Here is a 22,343-nt window from a genome sequence, read left to right as displayed (position 1 = left end):
CACTATTCACTCCCAGACACTTGACCACATGTCTGAGGCCAAAACTCCAGCCAGCTTCCAGGGTCTAAGGAAGAGATCGGGTCAAAGTGGGGGCTTGGAAATCTACCCACACCCCAACTCAGCCCAGCTGGCTGAGGTGCTATGGTCTAGATGTCCACTCTGCTCCCCTCGCTTGGAGCCTCAGGCAGTTGGTGTCACCCCTGTGGTGATATATGGAGAGAAACAACCACAGTCATACTTTCATATAAAAGCACATGGGCATTTGCACACACTCACACATAAGCACTCACATTTGTTGGTCTGGAGATGGGTTTGAAAGTAATGAGTTTCAAGTTAACATGACTGGGGGAGTCAGCATCCCTTTCCCCTCCCACTCCCAGCACTGACTATTGTGCAACTATCCATAAGAAGGAACCATAAGGAGATAGAAACAAAAGGATAGATATTTAAAAGAGAAGTTAAATGACTCAGGTTGAAGGAAAAGAGATGGTGAAAAGTCAGCATCACAGTCACAAAGGACCACCACGCCCCTTTTTCTCCTTCACCTCAGTCTTCAAATTCTCCCTGTCCTCCCTCACTCTGGCTTCCACCCCAGGCCATATGAAAGATGAATCCTGGGTTAATTCTTGGTGAAGTCTTTCTCCTTGTTCTTTAGAACCTAGTTTCTTTCCAGCTTACAGACTCATTCCTGTCCATGTCATTGACCCTGGGGTAAGGCAGGATAGAAGGCGGCAGAAGCTTCCGTGGTGTCTGAGCTCCTGGGATGTGATCTCCGTCTGGTCAGAAGCTGCCCAGGATTCAAAATCTCTGTTTCCTGAACTTCACCTTCTGCTCTGGGCTTCCGGCAAGCAGACGTCACCCCCTCCCACGGCTTCTCACTGCCCACCTCTTCTAAGAAAGACAGAGGCATTGACAGAGATTTAACATTTTCCTCAGAAAGATGCAAGCAAGAGAAGGTAAGAGTTGCTAGAGGCCACATCTGCCTCTCTGCCTCTCAAACACGAGAAAATTTAGTCCTGAGTCCATCCCTTAACTCACCTTAGCCTCTCCTACCCCACCCCCACCCATTCCTTAAAAAAAAAGGTCAGGACAGGTTTGGGTCCATTTATTATTTATTTGGAAAAGTAATACGGCCAAACGGTTCAAATTTCAAAATGTACAAAAGGGTATATAGTGCCAAGTCCCCTCCCTTGCTGTCCCCAACCTCCAGTTCTTCCCAGGGGCAACTATAGGCACCCAGGCTACCATCCACATTGCCAGTGCTACCAGCGTTTCTTCTGAATATGCATATACAAGCAAATATACATTTATATCATCTCCCTTTCTAAAGCACACATGGGCAGTGCACCGCACACACGTCAACACCTGGCCTTTTTCAACGGAAGATTATTCCCTATTAGTATGTAAAGAAAATTATTTTTATAGCTGCATGGCATTGCATTGTAAGGCTGTATTCGAATTTTGTTAACCAATCCTCCACGGAAGGACGTTTCTGTTGTTTCCAATCTCTTGCTAATTGTTTGGACCCACCCACAACGCAGACCAGAAAGGACAGCGTTGGTGCGGGTTCCTGGAGGCCGCTGTCGAGCTCCGCCCCAGCCCAGGCCCCGCTCCACCAGGGGGCCCGCTCATTTGCATGCCAGCATTTGATTGGACGTTCCTGGGGCTTTCTGCTTCCCACCCTTGGCGTCACCCCAGCCTCCCAAACGGCTACTGCCGAGTCACACAAACACCAGGCACAAAATGACCATGGCTCATTGCCACTGCCCCCACGAAATCACCCAAATAAAATGCTAACTTGAAGTCCTGCTGTCTATGCACATCTTTCCGCTGAGAGTGCAAGGCAGGCCGATTCATATGGGCAGAGGGAACTGTCTAGAAACAAGCCTGGCCCAGGTGAGGGTGGGGGCACATCCTACCCGGGGTAGGTGACAGACAGGGGTTGTCCTCCCAAACTAGATGTCCCCTCATTTTTTGAGACTTCTGCAGGCCGAGGAGCAGAAGAGACTGAAGACGAGAAGTGAGGCCGGGACAGTACCAGGAGCCAGGGCAGAGTGAAGTTCCCTGAGGAGCTGGGGTGACAACCCAGGATGCAAGAGTGGGAAGGCCCAGGAAGGCGAGGAGGGAGAGAAGGAAGAGGACTTGGATGAGAAGGAAGGCAGGCAAAGGAGCTGCTTCCAGCACCATCTGTGGACTTCTGCAGGAACCCTGCCCTGGGGTCTCCAGGAGACAATCCCCATTGCAGAGCCCCTCATCCTCACCTCCCAAGACAGGGACTCAAGAGATCCATGACACCTGGAAACGGCTTAAAAAGATTTGGGAAAGCCCTAAAGCAAAACAGGGAGTCTTTAGGGAAAAGATTGGTCATCACTACTACAGGCTCCCGGCTGAGCTGTTCCTCTCCTTTCTGAGGTGGGAGCCCAGCACCTCTGGGATCAACAAAAACAGAGTTGTAGTGTCCCCCATTTCACCACCCCTTCCTACTCCATTCCCCTACCCCCATGTCAGTGGCATCACAGACCCAGGATGCCTTGGCAGGGAGGGCAATGGAAGACAAAGACCTTGGAGGAGGGGAAGAAGGGACAACAAGGGAGGGGGTGAAAAGGAGAGGAGGGAAGCTGGCAAGAAAGGGGAAGCTGCCCCCCCACCCAATACACCTAGGCCCTGGGGTCCCTGGCCATACTCCCTACCCCAAGGACCAACTAGTTGTGAGAGAAGCCTCCATGGGAGAAGGCAGGGAGGTCAGGGACACAGGCAGCAGTCTTGGGGAGGCAGGCCAGGGGGTTGACCTCACAGGCCCCCGCATCCTGGTCTCCCCGGAAGTAGATGGAGTCAGCAGAGTAGAAGGAGGGGTCCTCATCAAAGAAGTTGTAAGGTCGGAGGAAGAAACCCACACCGTTCCCCACAGTCACTGTGTTAGGAATGTCCTCTGCATGTGGGATGTGCAGGAAACCAGCTGTCACCCAGGCCACCAGGTCCTAGTAGGGAAAAAGCAAGAGGGTCACGAGGTCTGGCTTTGCTAAGGATGTGCCTGCCTCCCACAGGAGTCTTGCTTACCTATCCACCCTCCCTCAAAAGAATCTTGAGTCTTTACACTATTTTTACCACTGACCCAAAAGTCAAAGCACAGCTAATCAATTTTATATTGGAAGTAATACTTGCTTCTCTGTCCCTGGCCTGTGCCCTCCATAAATGACATGAAACAAAAAATAAAATAAATGACATGGAAGGATGACACATGCAGGCTACCTCAGCTTCTCTCCCCCTAACCCTCCTTGAGTTCCCAAACTGTAACTGAGGGAAGGAGGATGGAGGAGGGTAGATCAGGGGTTGGGAGGAATTAAGGGGTAGGACCAGAAAGGTGAGGAGGGAGAGAAGGAAGAGGACTTGGATGAGAATGAAGGTGGGCAAAGGAGCTGTTTCTAGCACCATCTGTGGACTTGAGCTCCTCAAAGCATGAGCCAGGACAGGGAGAAGCTTCAGATGTGGAGACGTGATCTTCCCTGCTGACTTCCAACCCTCCTTGGGTCTTCGGACCGGGATATATTGTCACCTTCAGGACAGTCCCCTTCCATGCAGCTGGGATTTACAGGGCTCCAAGGTCTCAAGAAGAGGCCTAGGCCCTTACCCAGTGCCACACATCAACTCCCAGCTTGGGAAGATGCCCTCAGGAGGTAACGACTAGATCCACTAGAGTGCAGAAGGCAGGGGTTAGCTCCACCCCTGGGCAGGTGGGACAGTGTGCAGGGACCCCCAAGAGACAGTGGGTTCATCCTTGTGCCTCCGCCTTCCTCCCTTGGTCCTCTCAGCCAACTGACCTCTCCAGCAATGGTTTCATTGTTGAGGAAGTCAGCAAAGTCCACAGTCGGGGACCAAGGGTCATTCTGATTGAAGACACTGGTGCTACTGGGCTCCTCCTCCTTCCGCTGGGTCACAGCCAGCTGGTACCTAAGGGGGCACTGGTCAGACTTTCATAGGCCTTAACCCCATCCTGCTGCTCAGTTATCAGGGAAGGAGGCTGGGCAAGGTGACTTCAGCTTCCCCATCTCATTCACACAGAGACTCAACATGGCATATCCCTGACGCCACACCGGCCAGTCTGTCAACACCTTTCCAAGGTCCACCTGCTCACCCCTCCCCTTGGAACAGAAAGGCCCTGCTCATCCAAACAACAAGAGTTTTCACTCCAGGACTTTAGCCCTCCAAGGGGAAAATGCGCCCATTGGGGTACCTTTTGATAAATGGGGAATCAGTTCTGAGATCTTACCTCACCTCACATGCATTTAAACTCAATTCCCCATTATCCTCCCAACGCTCCCTTCCCACTCTCACTTCCCATGCCCCCTCCCTGGCACCCCTGCCACTCACCTCCCCCAGCTGAAGGCTCTCTCCATGGAGCTGTTCTGGGGCAGCGGCTCCCCAGCAAAGCTGAGCGTCTGGATGCGGTAGCCCCGCGGGTGACCCCACTTGTTGCTGTGTTTGCTGACCAGGTACAGGTAGCGAGGCAGGGTGCGGCCCAGGGGGAAGGCAGCCTGCTCCTCGGTCTCCAGCTGCTTCCGGATCACCTGCAACCTCTGCATCTGGTGCTCGGGGCTCCAGGGCACCACCGAGGGGACAAAGGCCATGTCCTCAGCCCAGACCCAGTTCTCCAGACCTGTGGGGTTGGGGGAGGGCTGGTCAGGCAGCTGCCCTGCCCCCTCTGGACTTGTCCCCACAAAGAGAAGCACAGAACTGAATGTGCCCCCTGCTTCCCTTCCCTCTCCCCAAGATAATCCCCAGTCCTTCAGCCAAAGCTATTGACCTGTAAATTAAAATATTTCTTCAAGAATTTCATTTAATTTTATCCATTCATCCTTTCAACATTCATTAGTGGACAGGACTGTGCAGGGCCCTGGGGACACAGATGGTGAATCCTCATCCTTACCTCCTGCTCTCCCAGGGGACACAGGCAGGCGAAGCCCTGACTGGCCTGCACCATGAGGGGAGCGTGGCCCGGGCAGCTTCACAGTTACAGGACCATGGGGGCAGGCAGGCAGAGGGGATCTTCTTGTGCAACTGTCAGCCTGGCCTTAAAGGATTTCACCAGCAGAGATGACATGAAGGGCATCTGATGCAGGGGCAAAGCAGGAGAAAAACAGAGCCTGACTGTGAGTGTGCGTGTTGGCCAGGGGCAGGGAGAACTGCGTGTGCCAAAGCAGTGGGCGAGGAGGATCTATAAGGCGGGTGGGAGCCGAAGTTAGAAGGATGGGCCCTGAAACTGTTGTGCAGTCAGGTCTGGTAGGTGATGGGAAGAGTGGAGCCACAGAAGGGAGAGGCTGGAATGGTCTGGGAGGTCCTCTGGGCACAGAATGGACCCTGAATCTGAGAGGAAGACTGGAGGAGGGCATGGCAGAGAGAGGGCTGGCATCTACCGGGATGGCAGAGGGGCCCATTGAGGGGTTTGAGATATTTCAGAAGCTGAATAGAATAAAAAGCTGGTAATCAGTTCAATGTGACATCACATACCCTTGGCTCTCTCTGTGACCACCTGGATCCCTGGGATCCATTCTACCCCATGTCTTAAGGGTACTGTGCTCAGAGAGAAATGGCATTTCAGGGAGGAGAAGGTTCAGCTCCCAAGGAAATGTGCAGCCTTGGCTAGTCCCATGCCTGCTCTCGTGTGCCAGGGACTTAGCAGAACACAAACTGACACTCCAAAACACCAGCACCATAGGTCAGGCAGAGAGAAATGGGCCAAAAAACAATGGGTGCCTCCTCGAAGTGAAGGGCAAAGCAGACCTCTACTGCTCAGACCTTGCTCTGAGCTTTGCTATTTCCCAAGATTTTCTGATGAGGTCACGTGGAGGGAAGCTGGCAGCTGGGCACCCAGCCAGCGAGCTATGATCCAAACTCTGCAGCCAGCAAAAGGTGATGATGGTGGGGATGTGAAAAGCCCAAACCGCATACGCCTGGTCAAATCTTGCTTTCCTAGATAACCCACATAAAATCCAAGTAAATGGAGACAACCCTTCAACTGCCTCTCTGGGGCATATGCTCCAACCAGGACATCTTACCTGCTACATCCAGATCCACCTTGAAGTGGGCACTGTGGGTGTGGACGGTGCCCAGGGTATGCTCCCCAACCTGGTTCCCGTACGTTCGGGCAGCACCAAAGAGGAACGATGAGCTGATGTAGCCTGTGGCATGGAATCTGACTTCTATGGCCCCACTGGGGTGGAAGATCATATCCCACACATAGTCATAGTTGAGCAGGGTAGACACAGATCTGAAGATCAGCACTGTCTCTGCAAGGCCCCCAAAGTAGAACTCTGAATGGTGTCGCCGCAGGGGGAGGCCCTGATTCTGTTCAAACACACAAAAGGCATCATGTAATGTGTTGGGAGCCTGGGACTCCAGAAGGAAATGCCAGTCCACATAGGTGGCCAGGTAGGGGCAGTCCACCCCACGGGTCAGGGGCGAGGAGTACTTGCCCATGCCAAAGCCGCCATCAATATAACGGGTCAGCATTGCTGCTGGGGAATTTCCTCCGTAGACAGTCAAGGCATCTTGAAGGCTGATCTCATAAGCTAGTCGTTCTCCCCGGAAGCGGACATCAAAGATCCTCGGGCCACTAAAAGCTCCCAGGCCAAAGGAGAAGGTCCACAATGAGGAGGCCACTTGACTCCCCTGCACACTGAAGCGGGGGCCCTGGGGATGGAACTGCAGAGGGGGAGCTGGACCCGGGGGCACCTGGGACTTCAGGGACCAGGACCCACCTGTGCCATTGTCTGGGACTAGCATGACATTCACCAGGCCAGCCTCAAACTGCTCCTCCAGCTGGGCCAGACTCTCAAAGTAGCGGCCTTGATAGAACACCTTCTGGATGGTCCAGCGGGCAGGGTCCAGAGCCTTGTGGTCTACCAGCAGCTCCAACCCCACGGGCTGGAGGTAAAACCCAGCCCCTGAGATGTTGTAGTAAAGGCCAAACCAGGTGGCTCGGTCCCCTGATTGCAGACCACGAGGACCTGTGGTCAGCGTCACCAGGTTCCGTTCTTTGCGTTTGTAGAAGCAACAGTGGTGGAGGAGACCAGCAGCCTGGGGCAGCTCTCTGTCGAAGATCAACTGGTCTATCTCCAGGTACTCTCGTTCCAGCATGGGGCGTCGGTGATAGGGCAGGGGGCCCCCATGGCGCTCTAAGGTCACATCCCGCAGGTAGGATAGGTGGGGCAGTGGCCCCACCACCAGCTCGCTCACGTTGGGCTGGGGTTGTCCACCAAAGAAGACGATGGCCAGGGCCTCCCGGGCAGGTGGGGGGCTCCCCCTATCCAGGTGGGCCAGGGCTGCAGCCTTGGGGGGCAGCTGCAGTTCCACCGAGAAGACGCAGTTGTCTGAAGGGCGGGCCTGGGGTGCATCCACCAGGCCTGGCCCCAGCTGCTGGGTCAGAAAGCTCATCACAGCTGTCAGTTCCTCTTGGCTCAGGTCTGCAAACAGCTGGCTCTGGCCAGGATTTTTCCAGGGCTGGGCACTGGGAGATACAGAGGGGCAGAGGGGAGGCAGAAGGGGTTCGCCCCCATCTCCACCCCTGCCAGCCAGCAGGACACAAACTAAGGTAAAGATGGTGATAACAGCCAGAGCAAGCAGCACCAGGGTGGTCTTCTGGTTCATTGTCCCGTGACCCAGAGATTGAACCAGAGTGGAGATGCGTATTCTCAGGCCAGCAGGTGAGGGTACTTCTTGGCTGCGGTGTCGGTGTCAGGGGTTCCTAGGGTCTGGCCGAGGTTCCCAGTAGTACAGTATAGGAGACTGGAGGGTAGGAAGTCCACAAAGAAAGCTAGGGGGAAGTGAGCAGGGCGGGCCTGTGTTGGGGGCGGGTCCGAAGCAGGGCAGCAGCGATTTACACAGACCTTACAAGGCTTTGTCCTCCGGGCTCCAAATCAGTCTGCTCTCTGGGTCAGGGTTGGAGCTGGGAATTGAAGGAGGGAGCTGGGGTTAGGGGAAGGAGGAGGAAGGAAATTTTCCAGATAATGTAGCTGGCCAGCCTGAGCACAGATATGCAATGCCAGCAAGGAGCTGGGTCTGCGCAGAGCAGCCCCCATCTTCCCCCACCCCCCACCTGCCCAGGGCCAGATGTTCTCTTTCCTGTAACTGTGAACCATTGTTCTCCCTCCAAGGAAACCCCCACCCCAGCCCCTTCAACTTCCCAAGTGACATTCCTCTGCCAGATCTGTCCCCCTTGTCTCTCCTCTTCTGCTAATTTCCTTGGCCAGAGCCCTGAACATTCTCTGGGGGACTCTCGATACTTTAGAAAGTCAGATGGAGTAAATGCAAGTAGAATTCTTGTAATACTTATTAAAAATTACACATACCATCTCATCTATTTTACAAAATTCTATCTATTCTTCCATTTGAATACACATGCATAAAGAAATGGCTGGTATACTGTTCACCAAATGTGAATTAGCTATTTCCGAGTGGTAGGATTTGTAGTATTTTTGAATATTTTAATGATATCACTTTTAAAAACTTTTCAAACAATTTTTAAAATCAGGAAATGAGAGTTAACCAAAGGGATATATGGGAATTTAGTGTGGGAAAGGGCTATTTCCTAAGGAACATTAAGAGGGTGGGTATCAGAAGAGCAAGTGTGATAAGGACACAGAGAATGGGGAGTGAAAACAGAGAGGAAGGTACATGTGTCTCATCCCCTCAGGTCCCACCACATCCCTGGGACTAGAAGCCTCGGTAAGAGAAAGGCGGCAGGTCTGGGGCACAGGCCGCCAGGTGGGGGATGCAGGCCATGGGGTTGATACTGCAGAGCTCAGCATTCTGGCCCTTCTCAAAGTAGACACTGCCAGGGGAGAAGATGGAGGGATCCTCATCAAAGTAGTTAAAAGGTCGGAGCAAGAAGCCAGCTCTGTTCCCCAGAGTCACTGTGTTGGGCACATCCTCAGCATGAGGGATATGCAGGAAGCTGGCTGTAACCCAAGCCACCAGGTCCTGCAAGAAGAGGGAGGAGCTGGAGGGCTTTGGAAGCAAGACCCAAAGAACCACCTTCCCCAACCACCATTCCCAAACCTCCAGCCTCAGCTCTGCTTCCACCTCTGCCCTATAGCTAGCCAGCTTAGAGCTATACAACATGTCAAGGTAATCCATGTAAGATAGGGTGCTCAGTGTCCCAGGGCTAACCTGACCCCAGGAGGAATGACCCATGTTCGTCATCAGAGAACTCCTTGGTCCCTGAACCTAAGAACTGGAAACCTACCATGCCCAAAGGCTAGGTGGACAAGGCCCTCTGTCCTTAGGGCTACCAACCTCTCCTAAGAGGGTTTCATTATTGATGAAGTCAGCAAAGACAACGGTGGGTGTCCAGATGTCATTCTGGTAGTAGATGCTGCTGCTCTGTGACTCCTCCTCCTTCCTCCGGGTTACTGCAAGCTGGAATCTGACCAGAATTGTTGTAGGAAGATAGTGTCAGGAAATGTCAAGGGCCTTTGTCAGCTCCTTTGGACCAGAAGCTGTGTGAGACCACTTCCCCCCCTCCATATCTACTTGGATGTGAGGGGAGGTACGGGGACAAAAGGTAACCCATGGGTAGTGAGTTGAGGTCTTCATGAGCCGGGACTGGGGGGCATCTTTCCCTACCACCCACTGCCCAGGGTCCTCCTCACCTCCCCCAGCTGAGGGCCCTCTCCATGGTGCTCTCCAGGGGCATGTGTATGCCAAGGGGGCTGTGGATCTGGAGTCGGTACCCGCGCTGGTGACCCCAGGCATTAGTCTTGTTGCTAGCCAGGTAAAGGTAGCGGGGAATGGGACTTCCCAAGGGAAAAGTTGCCAGGTCCTCTCTTTCCAGGACCTGCCGAGTCAGCTGTGGGCGCTGCAGCTGGTGCTTCGGGCTCCAGGGGGCTGCCACGGGTTTAAACACCACATCTTCAGCTACCACCCAGTTTTCCAGCCCTGCCAGGGTGAGGGGAGAGGAGGTCCACACCAGGTGAGGTCACCCCAGCAGCCCTCTCGACTTCCCCATGATGCCCATGGCACTGGCCTGACGGAAGGCAGTGGAGTGCCTCCAAGAACACCCTGTGCTAGGAGCCAGAAGTGCTAGATTCAAGTGCCAGTCCCTGCCTTCTTCTAACCTGCCCCGTCTAATACAGTAACTGCTAGTCACAATGTGGCTATTTAAATTAATTTTTTAAACATTTTTTGATAAATAAAAGTTTAAAAAAAAATTCAGTTCTTCAGTCACACCAGTTACATTTCAAGTGCATCATAACCACTTGTGGCTAGCAACTAACATATTGGATGGGCAGACATGTGACAGTTCCATCATCACAGAAAATTCTAGTAGTTCTGGTCTACTCAATAGTATCTTGGAGCCATTCTTTGCTACTCTCAGTCTCACTAATAAAAGCTGTTCTATCCACCTCACAGAGATGCTGTGAAGGTCCAATGAGCTACAAATGCAGCTGCACTCTAAAAATGGAAAAGCACATATAGGTGACTATTAATATTCTCATAACCACGTAAGGAATATTTGTCTCTGAGAAGCTGGCTGGAAAAAACCAATCACCTTCCATGGTCTTCTGCACACTCCTTTTTTTTTTTTTTATCAACAAGGCTGGAGCAACTGCCAGTCTTTTTGGAAAGCAGACAGATTTGTATCTTTAAAATGTCTGGGGGATTCCCTGACAATTGCATTCATGACCTGTACCACCTCACTCCACTCAGTGCTCATTCACATACTATTTCTTCTCGGGTAGGTCTTTAACTGGCCTGTTAGCTCCTTTAAACGAGGTCCATATGAACGCAGCTAGCACAGGGTGACTCCTTATTCAAGCCAGCTTCTCTGCCGACCCTCTTCCCGTGAGCTTGTCTGACACAGGCTGTCTAGCCCCACAGCACCAGCCTCTGCTACGCACACTAGGAATCCAATAAATGTTACTTGACTTTACTTCCCAAGAACAGGTTCTTTAGTGCTAAAAATGCCAAAGAGAAACTTCAAATCAGAAAACTGTCATATTCCAAATATGTCAAAGAGTAATCTAGTTTATAATATGCTTATTTCAATTGTTTTTTGCCCCACCCCCACCATACACCCAGATGATAGAAAATGTTTATGCTGAAGAGGATAAGAAAATGTTTCACAAGAAATACACTTTGCCACATTGCATTATATTTGGGCAGTCACTTCCTATCCCTTAGTTTTCCCAACTGTAAAATAAAGAGGATCTGGTAAGATTTCTAATTTTCCTTCTAGGTTTAAAATTTTATGATTTGATAAGCTAGTTATTTTCTTCCCTCGACAGAACCTGTCACAAGCAGCAAGTCCTCTGTGCTCTGAGCCCTACTTGAGAAATCCCTTTCTACACTTGTAACAAGCTTATTGCATGCCTACCCTGTCACCAGAGCCCACTGTGATGACACAGGCTGGGAGGATTGCGATGGCCCTCCCCAGAGAGGATGGGGCCACTACCCTAGGCTCCCAGTTGTCTGAAATCCTGTGGAGCAATGCCCAGCTGTGATACCCACTCTCCCATCTCAGGCCCCAGAACACCCCTACCCTGAAAACTTCTATACGAGACTCTACCTCCTACTTCTGCTCAAGTCCCTTCCTTCCCCACCCCCAAATCTACTGAACCTTAGAATTAGTTAGGAAGAACCCCAAAATCCTCAACTCCAGCCCTATTTAATATGTCTGCCTCCTTCTTGTACTGCCTCAGACAGGGCCATCCACGGTGTCACTGCAGCCCAGGGGTGCAGCAAGGGCCTAGGCAGCTGGACAGCCAGGCACAGCCATTACATCTAAACTAGTTTCACAAACTAGTCAGAGGGGCTGGGTGATCAGGGCTGGGCAGAACCGTTTCGACCTTTTGCTGGATGTCCAGTAACCCAGGATTTCAGACTGACTGCAGGTGAACACACTCAAATCAGTCCCTCCTCCTTGTTGGCATAAATAAAGTCTGGTGCAGGTTCCCACCCTCTTGCTCTTCCAGAGATCTCTAGCTTACTTTGGGGGACTCCCTTGCCTCTGCCCCCAACCCCAACTCTTCAATCTTCATGCCCTTAGCACTTACCTGCCACATCCAAGTCCAGCTTGAAGTGGAAGGCATGGGTGTGCACTGCCCCCAGCACTCGCTCCCCTACACGCGTCCCAAACAGCAGGCTTTCCTCTCCCCCACTCAGAAAAGCTGTGTTGATATAGCCCGTGGCATGGACCCGCCCTTCAAGTGCCCCATTAGGGTGAAACATAAAATCCCAAATGTAGTCATAGTTACCCACAGATGACACAGATCTGACCACAAGGGCTGAGCCAGCCAAACCACCATAAAAATGGCTCTGAATGTGATTGTGGTGCCTTCGAAGGGGGAGCCCCTGGGCCTCCTCAAATACACACACAGCCCCTGGGAGCAGTTGGACTGTCCCTTTGCCCACCAATATGTGGATATCCACCATCGTGGCTTGATAGGGGCAGTCCACTCCCCGCACCAAGCCCCGGCTGTGATGGCCAAGTCCATAGCTGCTATCCAAATATCGGGTCATCATTGTCTTGGGTGAATCACCACCATAGACAGACAGACACTCCTGGACACTGACTTCATAAGCCACTCGCTCGCCTTTGAACCGAATATCAAAAATCCTCATGCCAGTGAACACTCCATGGCCAAAGGTGAATGTCCAGAGGGAAGACGCCACCAGGTTCCCTTGAACACTGTATTGGGGGCCCTGCGGCCAGTATTGAAGAGGGGGAAGCGGGCCCCGGGAGATTCGGGACCTCAGAGATGAAGCCCCATCTGAAGAAGGAAGAGGGACTCTAACCACTTCCAGCCGGCCAGCCTTAAACTCCCATTCCAGCTGGCCTAGGTCAGCATAGTAGTGCCCATGGTAGAAGACCTGCTGGACAGCCCAATGGGCAGGGTCCAGAGCCCTGTGGTCCAGCAGTAGCTCCAGCCCCACTGGGTGAAGGAAAACACCAACACCTGAGATGTTATGGTAGAGGCCTATCCATGTAGCACGGTCTCCTGAGTGCAAGCCACTCGGTGTGGCATGCAGGGATGCCAAAGTGGAGCCATTGTAGTTGAAGACAGAAGCCAGGAAGACAGGTGCCTTGGGAAACTCCACTTCTTCCAAATGCTTCCACATCTGGGCAAACTCAGTTCCCAGCATGGGGCGTCGGTGATAGGGCAGAGGGCCCCCATGGCGCTCTAAGGTCACATCCCGCAGGTAAGATGGGTAGGGCAATGGCCCCACCACCAGCTCGCTCACATTGGGCTGGGGTTGTCCACCAAAGAAGACAATGGCCAGGGCCTCCCGGGCAGGTGAGGGGTTTCCCCTGTCCAGGTGGGCCAGGGCTGCAGCCTTGGGGGGCAGCTGCAGTTCCACTGAGAAGACACAGTTGTCCGAGGGGCGGGCCTGTGCTGCATCCACCAGACCTGGCCCCAGCTGCTGGGTCAGAAAGCTCATCACAGCTGTCAGTTCCTCTTGGCTCAGGTCTGCAAACAGCTGGCTCTGGCCAGGGTGTGTCCAGGGCTCGGCTCTAGGAGATACAGAGGGGCAGCGGGGAGGCTGCCTGGAGCTACCTTGGCTGGTCAGAAGGACATAGGTCAGGGCAAAGATGGTAATGAGGGACAGTGCCAGGAACACAAGGACTACCTTAAGATTCATGGCAGATGCTGAGAGCTGGAAAATCAAGCTGCTCCTACCAGTTACTGACATCGAATCAGGGTTTATATTCACTAGGATGGACGGGAATGGAGAAAACTCCACCCTGTGGGTTGGACAGGAAAATTTCTGACCTTGATTCATGTAATTCTGTTCCTATTTTCTGTCCTGTGGTTTGGCTTAAGGTACCACTTCCACGTGCTGTCTTTTTCCCTGCCCCTGAACCCCTACCAGAACCAGAACAACTACCGATTTCCATCCATTCAGACCAGATTAGAGGGCATCTGGATTAATGCTAAACTCTTACTTTCACCCAGAATGAGTCTGAGGACTGCCCAGTCAAGTCCTGCATGCTATGTGCAGGCACTAAAACCATACATTTCCCTGCCTCCTGGCAGGCACTTCCAGAATCCACTACTCAGTTCACCAGTGAGCACTTAGTGCTGCCTGAGAGGTTGAAGACCTGGGCCTAGCAGTTAGACTTGTACACCAATCCCAGCTCTCTCTAAGCTGTGTGACCTTAGAGGAGTTACTTATCCTGGTTTCAGTGTCCTCACTTACAAAGAAGGGATAATAAAAACTACCTTACAGAATCATGAATATTAAATTTGATTATGCACATAAAGTGAGTAACAGAGCCTGAGAGCGCAGACATTCAAAAATTGTTGGCTATTGGTACTGATCTCAAACAGAATACAGCAGATGTTCCTCTGTTGTTAAAGATCTTAAATCTCTTTTTGCAGCAACAAGGGGGTCACTGGAAACCAGAAGGCTAGGTGGAAACTGAGGAAACTATTTTAGAGGGAGCTTGAGTCCTAGCCCTCGATGTAATTTGAAAACCAAGACCAGGAGTCCCTGGTGTCTCCAGAAACTGGAGACATTGTTCATGGAGGGGAGGCTCAGTATAAGGTTAAGGAGACCGGGCAGGATGCTGCACTCCCAGGTCACTCGCCACATACAGAACGGCAGCAGCCTCTGCTGGCAGTCCATGGGTATCACAGGGGAAGGAACACCTGGGACCTCGTGAGGGTGGGAACAGAAGGCAGCTTAGATTTGGGAAAAGCTCACTTTCACATGATTTAATTCAGACTGGATGCAAATAAAGGGCCCAACCTTGCCTCTTGGGAGCCAGAAGACTCCTCCGTCTTTCCATTATTCTGAAAAAAGAGACAGTTCAATTGGTAGAAGGATAACCCAAAAAGGTGTTTAGGGTGTATGTGGAGGTATGCAAATGCGCACACGCAGGTGGGTATGGGTATGTCCCTAGCCACCGGAGCATCACACCAGGGTCTGCGACTTTAGAAAGAGGTCAAAGTACCTGTATTTTTAATAATTTCTTGACATGGTAAAAGAATTTTACATTACAATCCGAGGGTGGTAGGGTGAGGAGGGGCAGGTGAACAATCCAACAAAAAGGGAAACTGAGAAACACATGATAGGAAGAGGGAAGGGTTTTAGGTTGGAAGGGATCCGGAAGGTGAGTTGGGGCACTGCCCAACTAAAAATGCAATTGGTTTGTTACTGAGTACTACTCATGGGAAGACAATGTTCTGACTCCTTCTCTATAGCATATTGGGAGTAAAAGTGACACATCCCAGGTGGAGCTATGATTGGCGGTGGGGAGTGGGGTGGAAGATGGAGACAAGGGGAAGAATGAAAGTCAGAAACAGACACCGTCACTGGCAGGCTGACTGCAGATATCAACTCTCCAGTAGTGGAGAATAACGAAGCTGGGGGATGATAAGGAGTAACACAAAAATTGTAACAATGAAGGATATCTCTGGAAAATTCAAGAGATAAGAGGCAACTCTTCTATGGTTTTAACTTGCCCAACAGATTTTCACATATACACAATGTGTGCATGCACACACATATACACACACAAATGACTGCTTTCCTTGGAAGCACAATACTATAAATAAGAGAAAAACTTCCCAAAAGGAAAGCCCAGCAGGAGCAGCAGCATCTGGACCTCACAGTTGCAGACATCCCCACCCCAATTTACAACTGGCCTAGGAAGGAGCAACGAGGAGTCAGAGGACCAGCCTTTGCAATAACGCCAAAAAGGACCCTTGTTGCACAGGAAGACTGCCTTCCCCATCCCTCTACTGCCCTGGCTTTAGGCACCAAGAGGCTACCACATAAGAAGAGAGGATGGGCTCAGGACTCTTGTCTGGATGGATGTCAACCAAGACAACTATCACCTCCTTCTGAAAAGGGGTCAGTGTGACAGGATTTGGGGGAGGGGAGCTGTTACATGATGGAGTAGGAAGATATGTGCCTGCATGTCTGTATGTGTGTGTACATGCAAACATGGATGTGTATGTGAAAACCTCATTACAAAACATCTGAAGGAGCTAGGGACTTGGCTTAAGGTCTAAGGTGTTTCTGACCATGCTCAAAATGGGATGTATATAGATGGGAAACCTAAGTCCCCACCAGGGGAACTATGGCAAGGGGGTCCAGTGTCTCACAGAGGCAAGAGACACTAACCTTATGTCAGGAAGAGAGGAACTGGGTTCCCCTCCCCCACCTTTCCCAAGAAACACCTAGCACTTTCCTTCCAGTTCCCTCAGCTTCTAACCAATCAATCACAAAATGGAAGAAAATACAAAGCCCAAGACACAGGAGGGAGAGAAGGGGAGAGAGAAAGCACAAGTATGCTTGTGCCAACATCCTGCGCACACAAACCTGGAGTTCTCCAGAGATTAGGACAGGTGAGGTGTGGGGTATTAGGGAAGGAAATAGAAGAGTTCCTGAGGCCTGAAAAAAGAGGTAAACACATCACAGAACTAGATGAGAGTTTCATTAGACTCTAACTAAAAACAGAGAGCGGTGTGATTACTATTTCCAGCCAATTTCCCCATCACGATAGTCATGTAACAAACCAAGGCAATGTCGGTCTTGAGCCAGACTCACAGAGTCCCCTGGCCCTGGCCCTGGCCTCAGTACAGTGTCTCTGCATTGCTGCTCCGGGGCCGTTTGATCTTTTCAATATTTTTCAGGATCATGTCATGTAGGGTGACCTAGGAAAAGAGGGATCAGGAAATCACACAGAAAAAAGAGAGGCTGTAGGTAGAGACTATACATCCCTGATTTTTCACAAACCCTCAAGCAATCATTCACAAATCACCCTCCCTGTGACCTCATTCACTGGAAAGTGCAGTCAAAGTGCTGGCCTACCTCTCCTATACCCCCAAGAGAAGTTCCAGGGCCTTCTGACCAATCCCCAAGGCCCCAGGTGTCTAATAATGATTAATACTTATTGAGCACTTGTTATGTACCAAGAATATTTAATTTTCACTTATGTCTTAAAATCATCTTTGTGAAGTAGATACTCTCTAAGTCTCATTTTAGAGCTGAAAAAACTAGGTCTGAGAGAATAAGAAAGTTGTTTATGGTCATACATTACAGGTAGAGCTTGGTTCAAACCCAAGTCTGTGTGACTCAAACACCCACATCTTAACCACTATGCTGTTATTGCCTACCCTCCTAACCAGGTGAAAAGCAGATGTCCAGCTAGACACCCTCAATGATTTCATAGTTCTCCATACTCAGGTGACAAGCAGAATTTGTTCTACTCATTTTATCCCCGCCCCCCATCTCAACCCCCAGAGAGTGGCAAGAAAATTATCAACAGAACTAAGAGAAGCCAGGACAAGTGTGAGCAGGGATCAGGGTTACTCACATATTGATTCCGTAGCTCTGATATGATGAGTCGAAGGCTGATATATTCTTTCTCATCAATCTCTGTCACAGTGCGGCGATAGTCCTCCTGAAAGGAGGGCAGAGGACAAGGCTGTTTCCCAAGGCCTGACTATCCACAAACAGCTCTGTTCCAGCAGCAGTCATTCCTCCCTATCCTTCCACTTCCACCCTCAGTTAAGAAACCCTTACTTACCACGTGGGGATATTTAGCTATTTTAGAAACCAATTTGGCTCTTGTAATATAATATCTGGAAGGAGAGAGAAGAAGAGGAAGCTGCAGGAGACCCTGGACAGTGCCCACCACTTCACCAGCCCTCAATTCCTCAGCCAAGCCCAAGCTACCTTACCTAGAAATCTGGTCCAGATAAGACGCAGCTTCACTCTCAACAGTCCTTAGTTCTGCAACTGTCTCCTCCTGAAAACAACAGGTGAGTCAAAAGCCACTCCCACAACATCCACAGGAGCCTCACAGAAAAATGGAAAATGGACAAAGCAGGGGAGATGCTCCCAGTTACAAGGCATTACCTGAATGGACACCCCAAAGTTGTTCCCATCTTCTATCCTGGGAATCAGGAGCTGCACCCACATTTTGACCTGGAGAGTGGGTGAACAAAAATATAGATATTAGGACCATGGGCTTTTCTGCTGAAGTCATGAAGTATATATATGATTCATGCTGCTGGGGCCACACACCAGGGACACAGGAGCCAAGAAACCTAGTCTGCCAACCCCCACACCACCTTTATGCCTCCAGCCCTTCATCCATTATTTCTCAAAGTTCAAGCAGGGCCATATAGGACCAGCCCATAAGTCACTGGCCCCTGCCTCACCGTGTTGCATTTCTCAATCAGGAGCCGGATCTCAGGTTTCACTTTCTCAATAATGTCCACCAGCTGCTGGTTGCTTTTCAGCATCCCATTGGGCATCACAAACACCTTGGTTCCTAGAAGGGATGTGAAGATGTCAAATGACTGGAGTGAGGGGAAGGACACAGCATCCCTCACCTTCCTCTCTTCCTCCTGAGATTCATGAGATGCTATGATCTCTGCCTTTTATCTGTTACAACCCTACCTACAAACGATGATGCCACTATCAGAATCAAATAGAGAATGTATGGGTTGACAAATGAGTATTTAAAGTATGCCAAAATATTTAAGAATAAGTTAAAATGAATATATTTTGTAAAGACTCAGTGTATCAACTTAATTATTAAAGAGGAAAAAAGAACAAGAACGGGATCTCTGTGAAAAATCTGAGATGTATAGTCTCCGTCTACAATCCTTCTCCCATGTCAGTCCACACAAAGTCGAAGCCTCCCTAACGACTTTGTGGAAAATTAGGTTTAGAAGCTAAATAACGACCATGTTGGGAGGACTTGGAAATGCTGCCTCTGGGAAATAGAATCAGATTCTGTTTCCGGACCAAGAGAATACCAGATCCATCCTGTTCCTCAGGACTGCAGGTCAGAGGGTGGGGTAGGAGTGGCTCTTACCTTGGAAGGCCTCTTCACACTCATCCAACCTCCGCTTCTTATAAGTGGGCTAAGAATACAAAAGAGGCAGGAATTAGCCCACCTTAAACACCCACATCCCCATGCCCCAGATATCCTTCAGGTTTAATCCCTTCCTTGACCACAAAGATTGCTTTACCAATTTATGCACAATTTACTTAGCACATATAAGGCTTTAAAAAAAGGTTCTTGTCACAAAGCAATTTACACTCTAGTTAGAAAAACCAAATTTTTGAGAAATACAAGGCATTAAGCAAATGGGGGAGGGACTCTATAAAGAATACAAAAAAAGAAACAAAGTGAGGTTAACTAAGGGAAAGTATACAAATTTATTTGCCCCACAAAGGAATACAATATTCAATCGATGGTATTTAGCACCTGCTACCTACCAAACACAATGCTAGTGCTGAGATTGCAAAGATTAAGACAGTTCCTGCCTACAGAAATTCAAGTTCTATCAATGAGACAGTAATGCAAACAAAGAACAATACAATGTCTTCAGTACTATAATAGAACGGGAACATTCGACTGCTAAGGAACAGGTGCTAAAGAAGCACAGCCAAGACAGGGACTGGAGTTATACAGCAAGAACTTTTCCTGTAACAAGATTCAAGACATTGAAACAGAGGTAAGTGGTTCTTGCTTAGAGCCAAAGGAACAGACCAGATAACCTGAAGGAAACTGTAGCTAGTTTAGTACTATTCAAAACTCACTCTTACACTGAGAAAAGAAGTAGAATATTCTCATGCTATAGATGAACATCATCATCTAAAAGGAGTGTACTGGAGTCCTCATACCCATAAGATTCAGAGTCCTGGTTCCCAGATTGAAATCCCATGGACCTCTCTGTACATGTTCAAACTGACCAAAAAGCTGAGGACAGAGAACCTATTGCTTAAAAACAGAAAAATAAATACAGAAGGACACTTACACCGTCCAATCCATCGTGGCTATTGGTGAGAAGAATGGGGTCAGGGACCGGGAGGTTCATGTCCGAGTGGATCTGAGTTAGGTCATGGATGTTTAGGATTGGTTCCTGAAAGAGATGCCCACACCCAAAACAACTTTAGTCTTTTCAAGCTGAACAAAGCAGTATTTTCACCTGAAAAGTAAGAAATGAAACCGTGCTTTACAGTACAAAACAAAGTAGAATCAACATATGATGCGTCATTTGACAGAAAGACCAGGGCCAAACACATGGGTAATATGGGGAAAGAGAAGGGGGAGTGGGGGGGGGGGACTTCTCACCTTCAAAAAGCTATCAAGTTCTAACAACTTCTTTGGGAAAAAATTTGCCACCAAATCTTCTGCCTGAAGGTAAGTGAAAATAAAGCTGAATTACTATCTGTGGGAAGGTCTCATGGTGGGGGGGGGGGTGGATATCTGTAGAAAAAGACCAACACACTCACTTTTCTACTTCTATTTCACTCACCTCGCTTGTGATCCGCTCCCTGAAAGAATCAACCTAAAATTGACAGAGAGCAATTCAATAAGCAACTCAGTACCTTGTGACAGAGGTAAGGGCTGGATGGGGAATCCTAAATCAACTAGCTGCCTTTCCCTCACCTTGTAACTGTAATAAGAAGCTGAGAGGCCCCCAGACTGCAAATACTTTATTCTTTTTAGGATCCATTTCTCCATCTTAGAAGAGGGAAGCGGGGCTTGAGGGCAACACAGCACCCCTGTCTTCCCTCCCTCCCTCCCTCCCTGTTTCTGATGCTGTCTGGCTTTGACAGCATATAAAAGATAGGTGGAGGAGATGTGAGCTCACAAACGTGCCAACCCCTACCCAGACCTGGCTTAACATAAGAGGCAGGGCTGACGCCAAGGAGAGGGGTAGCGGCAAGGTCCGGGGGCGGGGACACTGCTGGGTTGGGGGATTTCCAGGTGTCACTAGTCTAAAGCATTGAGTCCAACACGTGTCCGCCGAGGTGTCCGGGGCTCTCCATTACCAGTCGGGGTACAGAAGGCCACCCTATATTATCCTTCCTCCCGATGCCGTCCCCAAGAGTGGGGGGCTGGGCTAAGCCGAGCGGAAGGTTAGAGCTGGCGTCCCCAGGGAGACAAAGACGCCATGGGGAGTGGGGGAGCCGGTCAGACTGCTGTTGGAGCGAGGCGAGGCGTAAGGAAGCCCAGACCAATGCCGCTACCTTGAGCTTCACTTCCTGATCCACCTTCAGCAACGAGGCCATGGCCGGGCCGGGCCGTGTCCGCTCCGCTGGAGACCGGAGGCGCTGTGGGCTCCGGGGAGAGGGCCAGAGGGGCGGGGGGAATTTCGGCTGCCCTCGGGACACCGCCGCCCTAGATGGCTCACTCACTGCTCGCTGGCTCCCTCCCTCCGTGCGTCCGTCCGCCCGCCCGCCTGCTGCCTGCTTGCTCTCTCGTTCGCCCTCCCGGCTTTCGCCGCTCACGCCGGAAGTTATGTCACAGCCAATCGCCGGGACTCCAGCGAAAACGCGCACGTGCCCCCGGTAGAATTTGTCTCCCAAGCTCCTGTGCCCGAGAGGGGTGAAGCAAGAGGGAGAGCGGTGGAGGATGATTTACTGAGAACTGAACCTCAAAGAGACTCAGGAACTGTTTGACCCGGACCCCACTTTCACCCAAGAGACCTGAACGGCTCCGAGGACAGGACAGACGACCCGTCGCGCCCCAATGACGTCGGCCGGAAGAAGCCGGAGGCCCCGGTGCTCGCTTCTCGGGTCTAGTCTGCGCTTCCCGCTGCAGTTCCATCCGCTGAAGTTCAAATGTTGAGGGTAGAGCCATATAGAAGAGAAGCTCAGTTGTACCAGACTTCCCCACCTTTCCCCGCCACTTACTCCTAAACTTCTAGACTTCAGAGATAAACTAGCTGAAGAGCAGATTAGCTCCCGGAGTGGACAAGGGCTTATCCAAGGCTACGCAGCTGTATGCTTAGGATTTATGCCCTTTTGTCTATGTATCTTATAGTTCAGTAAACAGTTTTTAAAAGGTCAGCCACATCATGGCTCTTCCCTGCTTATCACTGTCATTGGCTTCCCAGCTAACAAAATAAACCCATACTCATTTCCATAGTTTACCACTTTCTGTATGCTCTGCCTCCACAGTTCTTTTCATGACTGGCTCCTTGTCATTCAAGTCGTAGCTCAAATGTCTAGAGAGGCCTTCCTGAACCCCCAATTGAAGGACCTTCACCCACTCTATCTACCACATCATCCTCTTTCATTTTCATCATCAAACCTACCATTATTTGAAATTATCTTCTTCACTTGTTTACCTGCTTATTGTGAAAATCTCTCCTCTAGATTATAAACAATTAGAGCAGATCACCACTGTGTCCTCCTAGACCTGGCACATAGTAGGTCCTCAATAAATACTTGTTGAATCAATTACTTGGGATGTTGCTGTTTATTCACAATCCTTCAAGCACTGTACACACTATGATTACACCCCAAGCAGCTGTGTGACCTGCTGCTTGGGGAGTAATCACAGTAATAACATGATTAACAACGCC

The 22,343-nt window shown here is 50.3% G+C and overlaps 3 protein-coding genes across 9 annotated transcripts; all 3 read right to left on the bottom strand.

Moving 5' to 3' along the window:
* Positions 1 to 1,094: 1,094 nt before the first annotated feature.
* Positions 1,095 to 8,085, bottom strand: AOC3 (amine oxidase copper containing 3). Of its 7 annotated transcripts, none has more exons than XM_037809776.1 (5): positions 7,884 to 8,085; positions 6,054 to 7,810; positions 4,369 to 4,654; positions 3,819 to 3,948; positions 1,095 to 2,978 (listed from the first exon to the last, which is right to left on the bottom strand). In XM_037809776.1, the coding sequence occupies exons 2-5, from the start codon at positions 7,642 to 7,644 to the stop codon at positions 2,703 to 2,705; spliced, it is 2,283 nt and encodes a 760-aa protein (XP_037665704.1). In that variant the 5' UTR covers positions 7,645 to 7,810; positions 7,884 to 8,085; the 3' UTR covers positions 1,095 to 2,702. The 7 variants fall into 7 exon arrangements, with proteins under 7 accessions (XP_037665704.1, XP_037665705.1, XP_037665706.1 ...); XM_037809777.1 differs by having other exon boundaries at positions 6,054 to 7,782; XM_037809778.1 differs by having other exon boundaries at positions 6,054 to 7,504; positions 7,884 to 8,070.
* Positions 8,086 to 8,404: 319 nt separating this feature from the next.
* Positions 8,405 to 14,778, bottom strand: AOC2 (amine oxidase copper containing 2). The gene is made up of 4 exons (XM_037809817.1): positions 12,051 to 14,778; positions 9,648 to 9,933; positions 9,292 to 9,421; positions 8,405 to 8,976 (listed from the first exon to the last, which is right to left on the bottom strand). The coding sequence occupies exons 1-4, from the start codon at positions 13,777 to 13,779 to the stop codon at positions 8,710 to 8,712; spliced, it is 2,412 nt and encodes an 803-aa protein (XP_037665745.1). The 5' UTR covers positions 13,780 to 14,778; the 3' UTR covers positions 8,405 to 8,709.
* Positions 14,779 to 14,943: 165 nt separating this feature from the next.
* PSME3 (proteasome activator subunit 3) lies at positions 14,944 to 21,261 on the bottom strand. Its single transcript, XM_037809809.1, has 11 exons — positions 21,004 to 21,261; positions 20,286 to 20,318; positions 20,102 to 20,164; positions 19,785 to 19,889; positions 18,836 to 18,884; positions 18,174 to 18,286; positions 17,869 to 17,937; positions 17,691 to 17,758; positions 17,537 to 17,591; positions 17,324 to 17,410; positions 14,944 to 16,661 (listed from the first exon to the last, which is right to left on the bottom strand). The coding sequence occupies exons 1-11, from the start codon at positions 21,043 to 21,045 to the stop codon at positions 16,581 to 16,583; spliced, it is 765 nt and encodes a 254-aa protein (XP_037665737.1). The 5' UTR covers positions 21,046 to 21,261; the 3' UTR covers positions 14,944 to 16,580.
* Between the last annotated feature and the right edge of the window lie 1,082 nt (positions 21,262 to 22,343).

The sequence above is a fragment of the Choloepus didactylus genome, chromosome 18 (assembly GCF_015220235.1).
Source record: "Choloepus didactylus isolate mChoDid1 chromosome 18, mChoDid1.pri, whole genome shotgun sequence".
NCBI classification, from domain to species: domain Eukaryota; kingdom Metazoa; phylum Chordata; class Mammalia; order Pilosa; family Megalonychidae; genus Choloepus; species Choloepus didactylus.
Note: the sequence above shows the minus strand (reverse complement) of the source record. Positions and strands in the feature narration are given on the sequence as shown.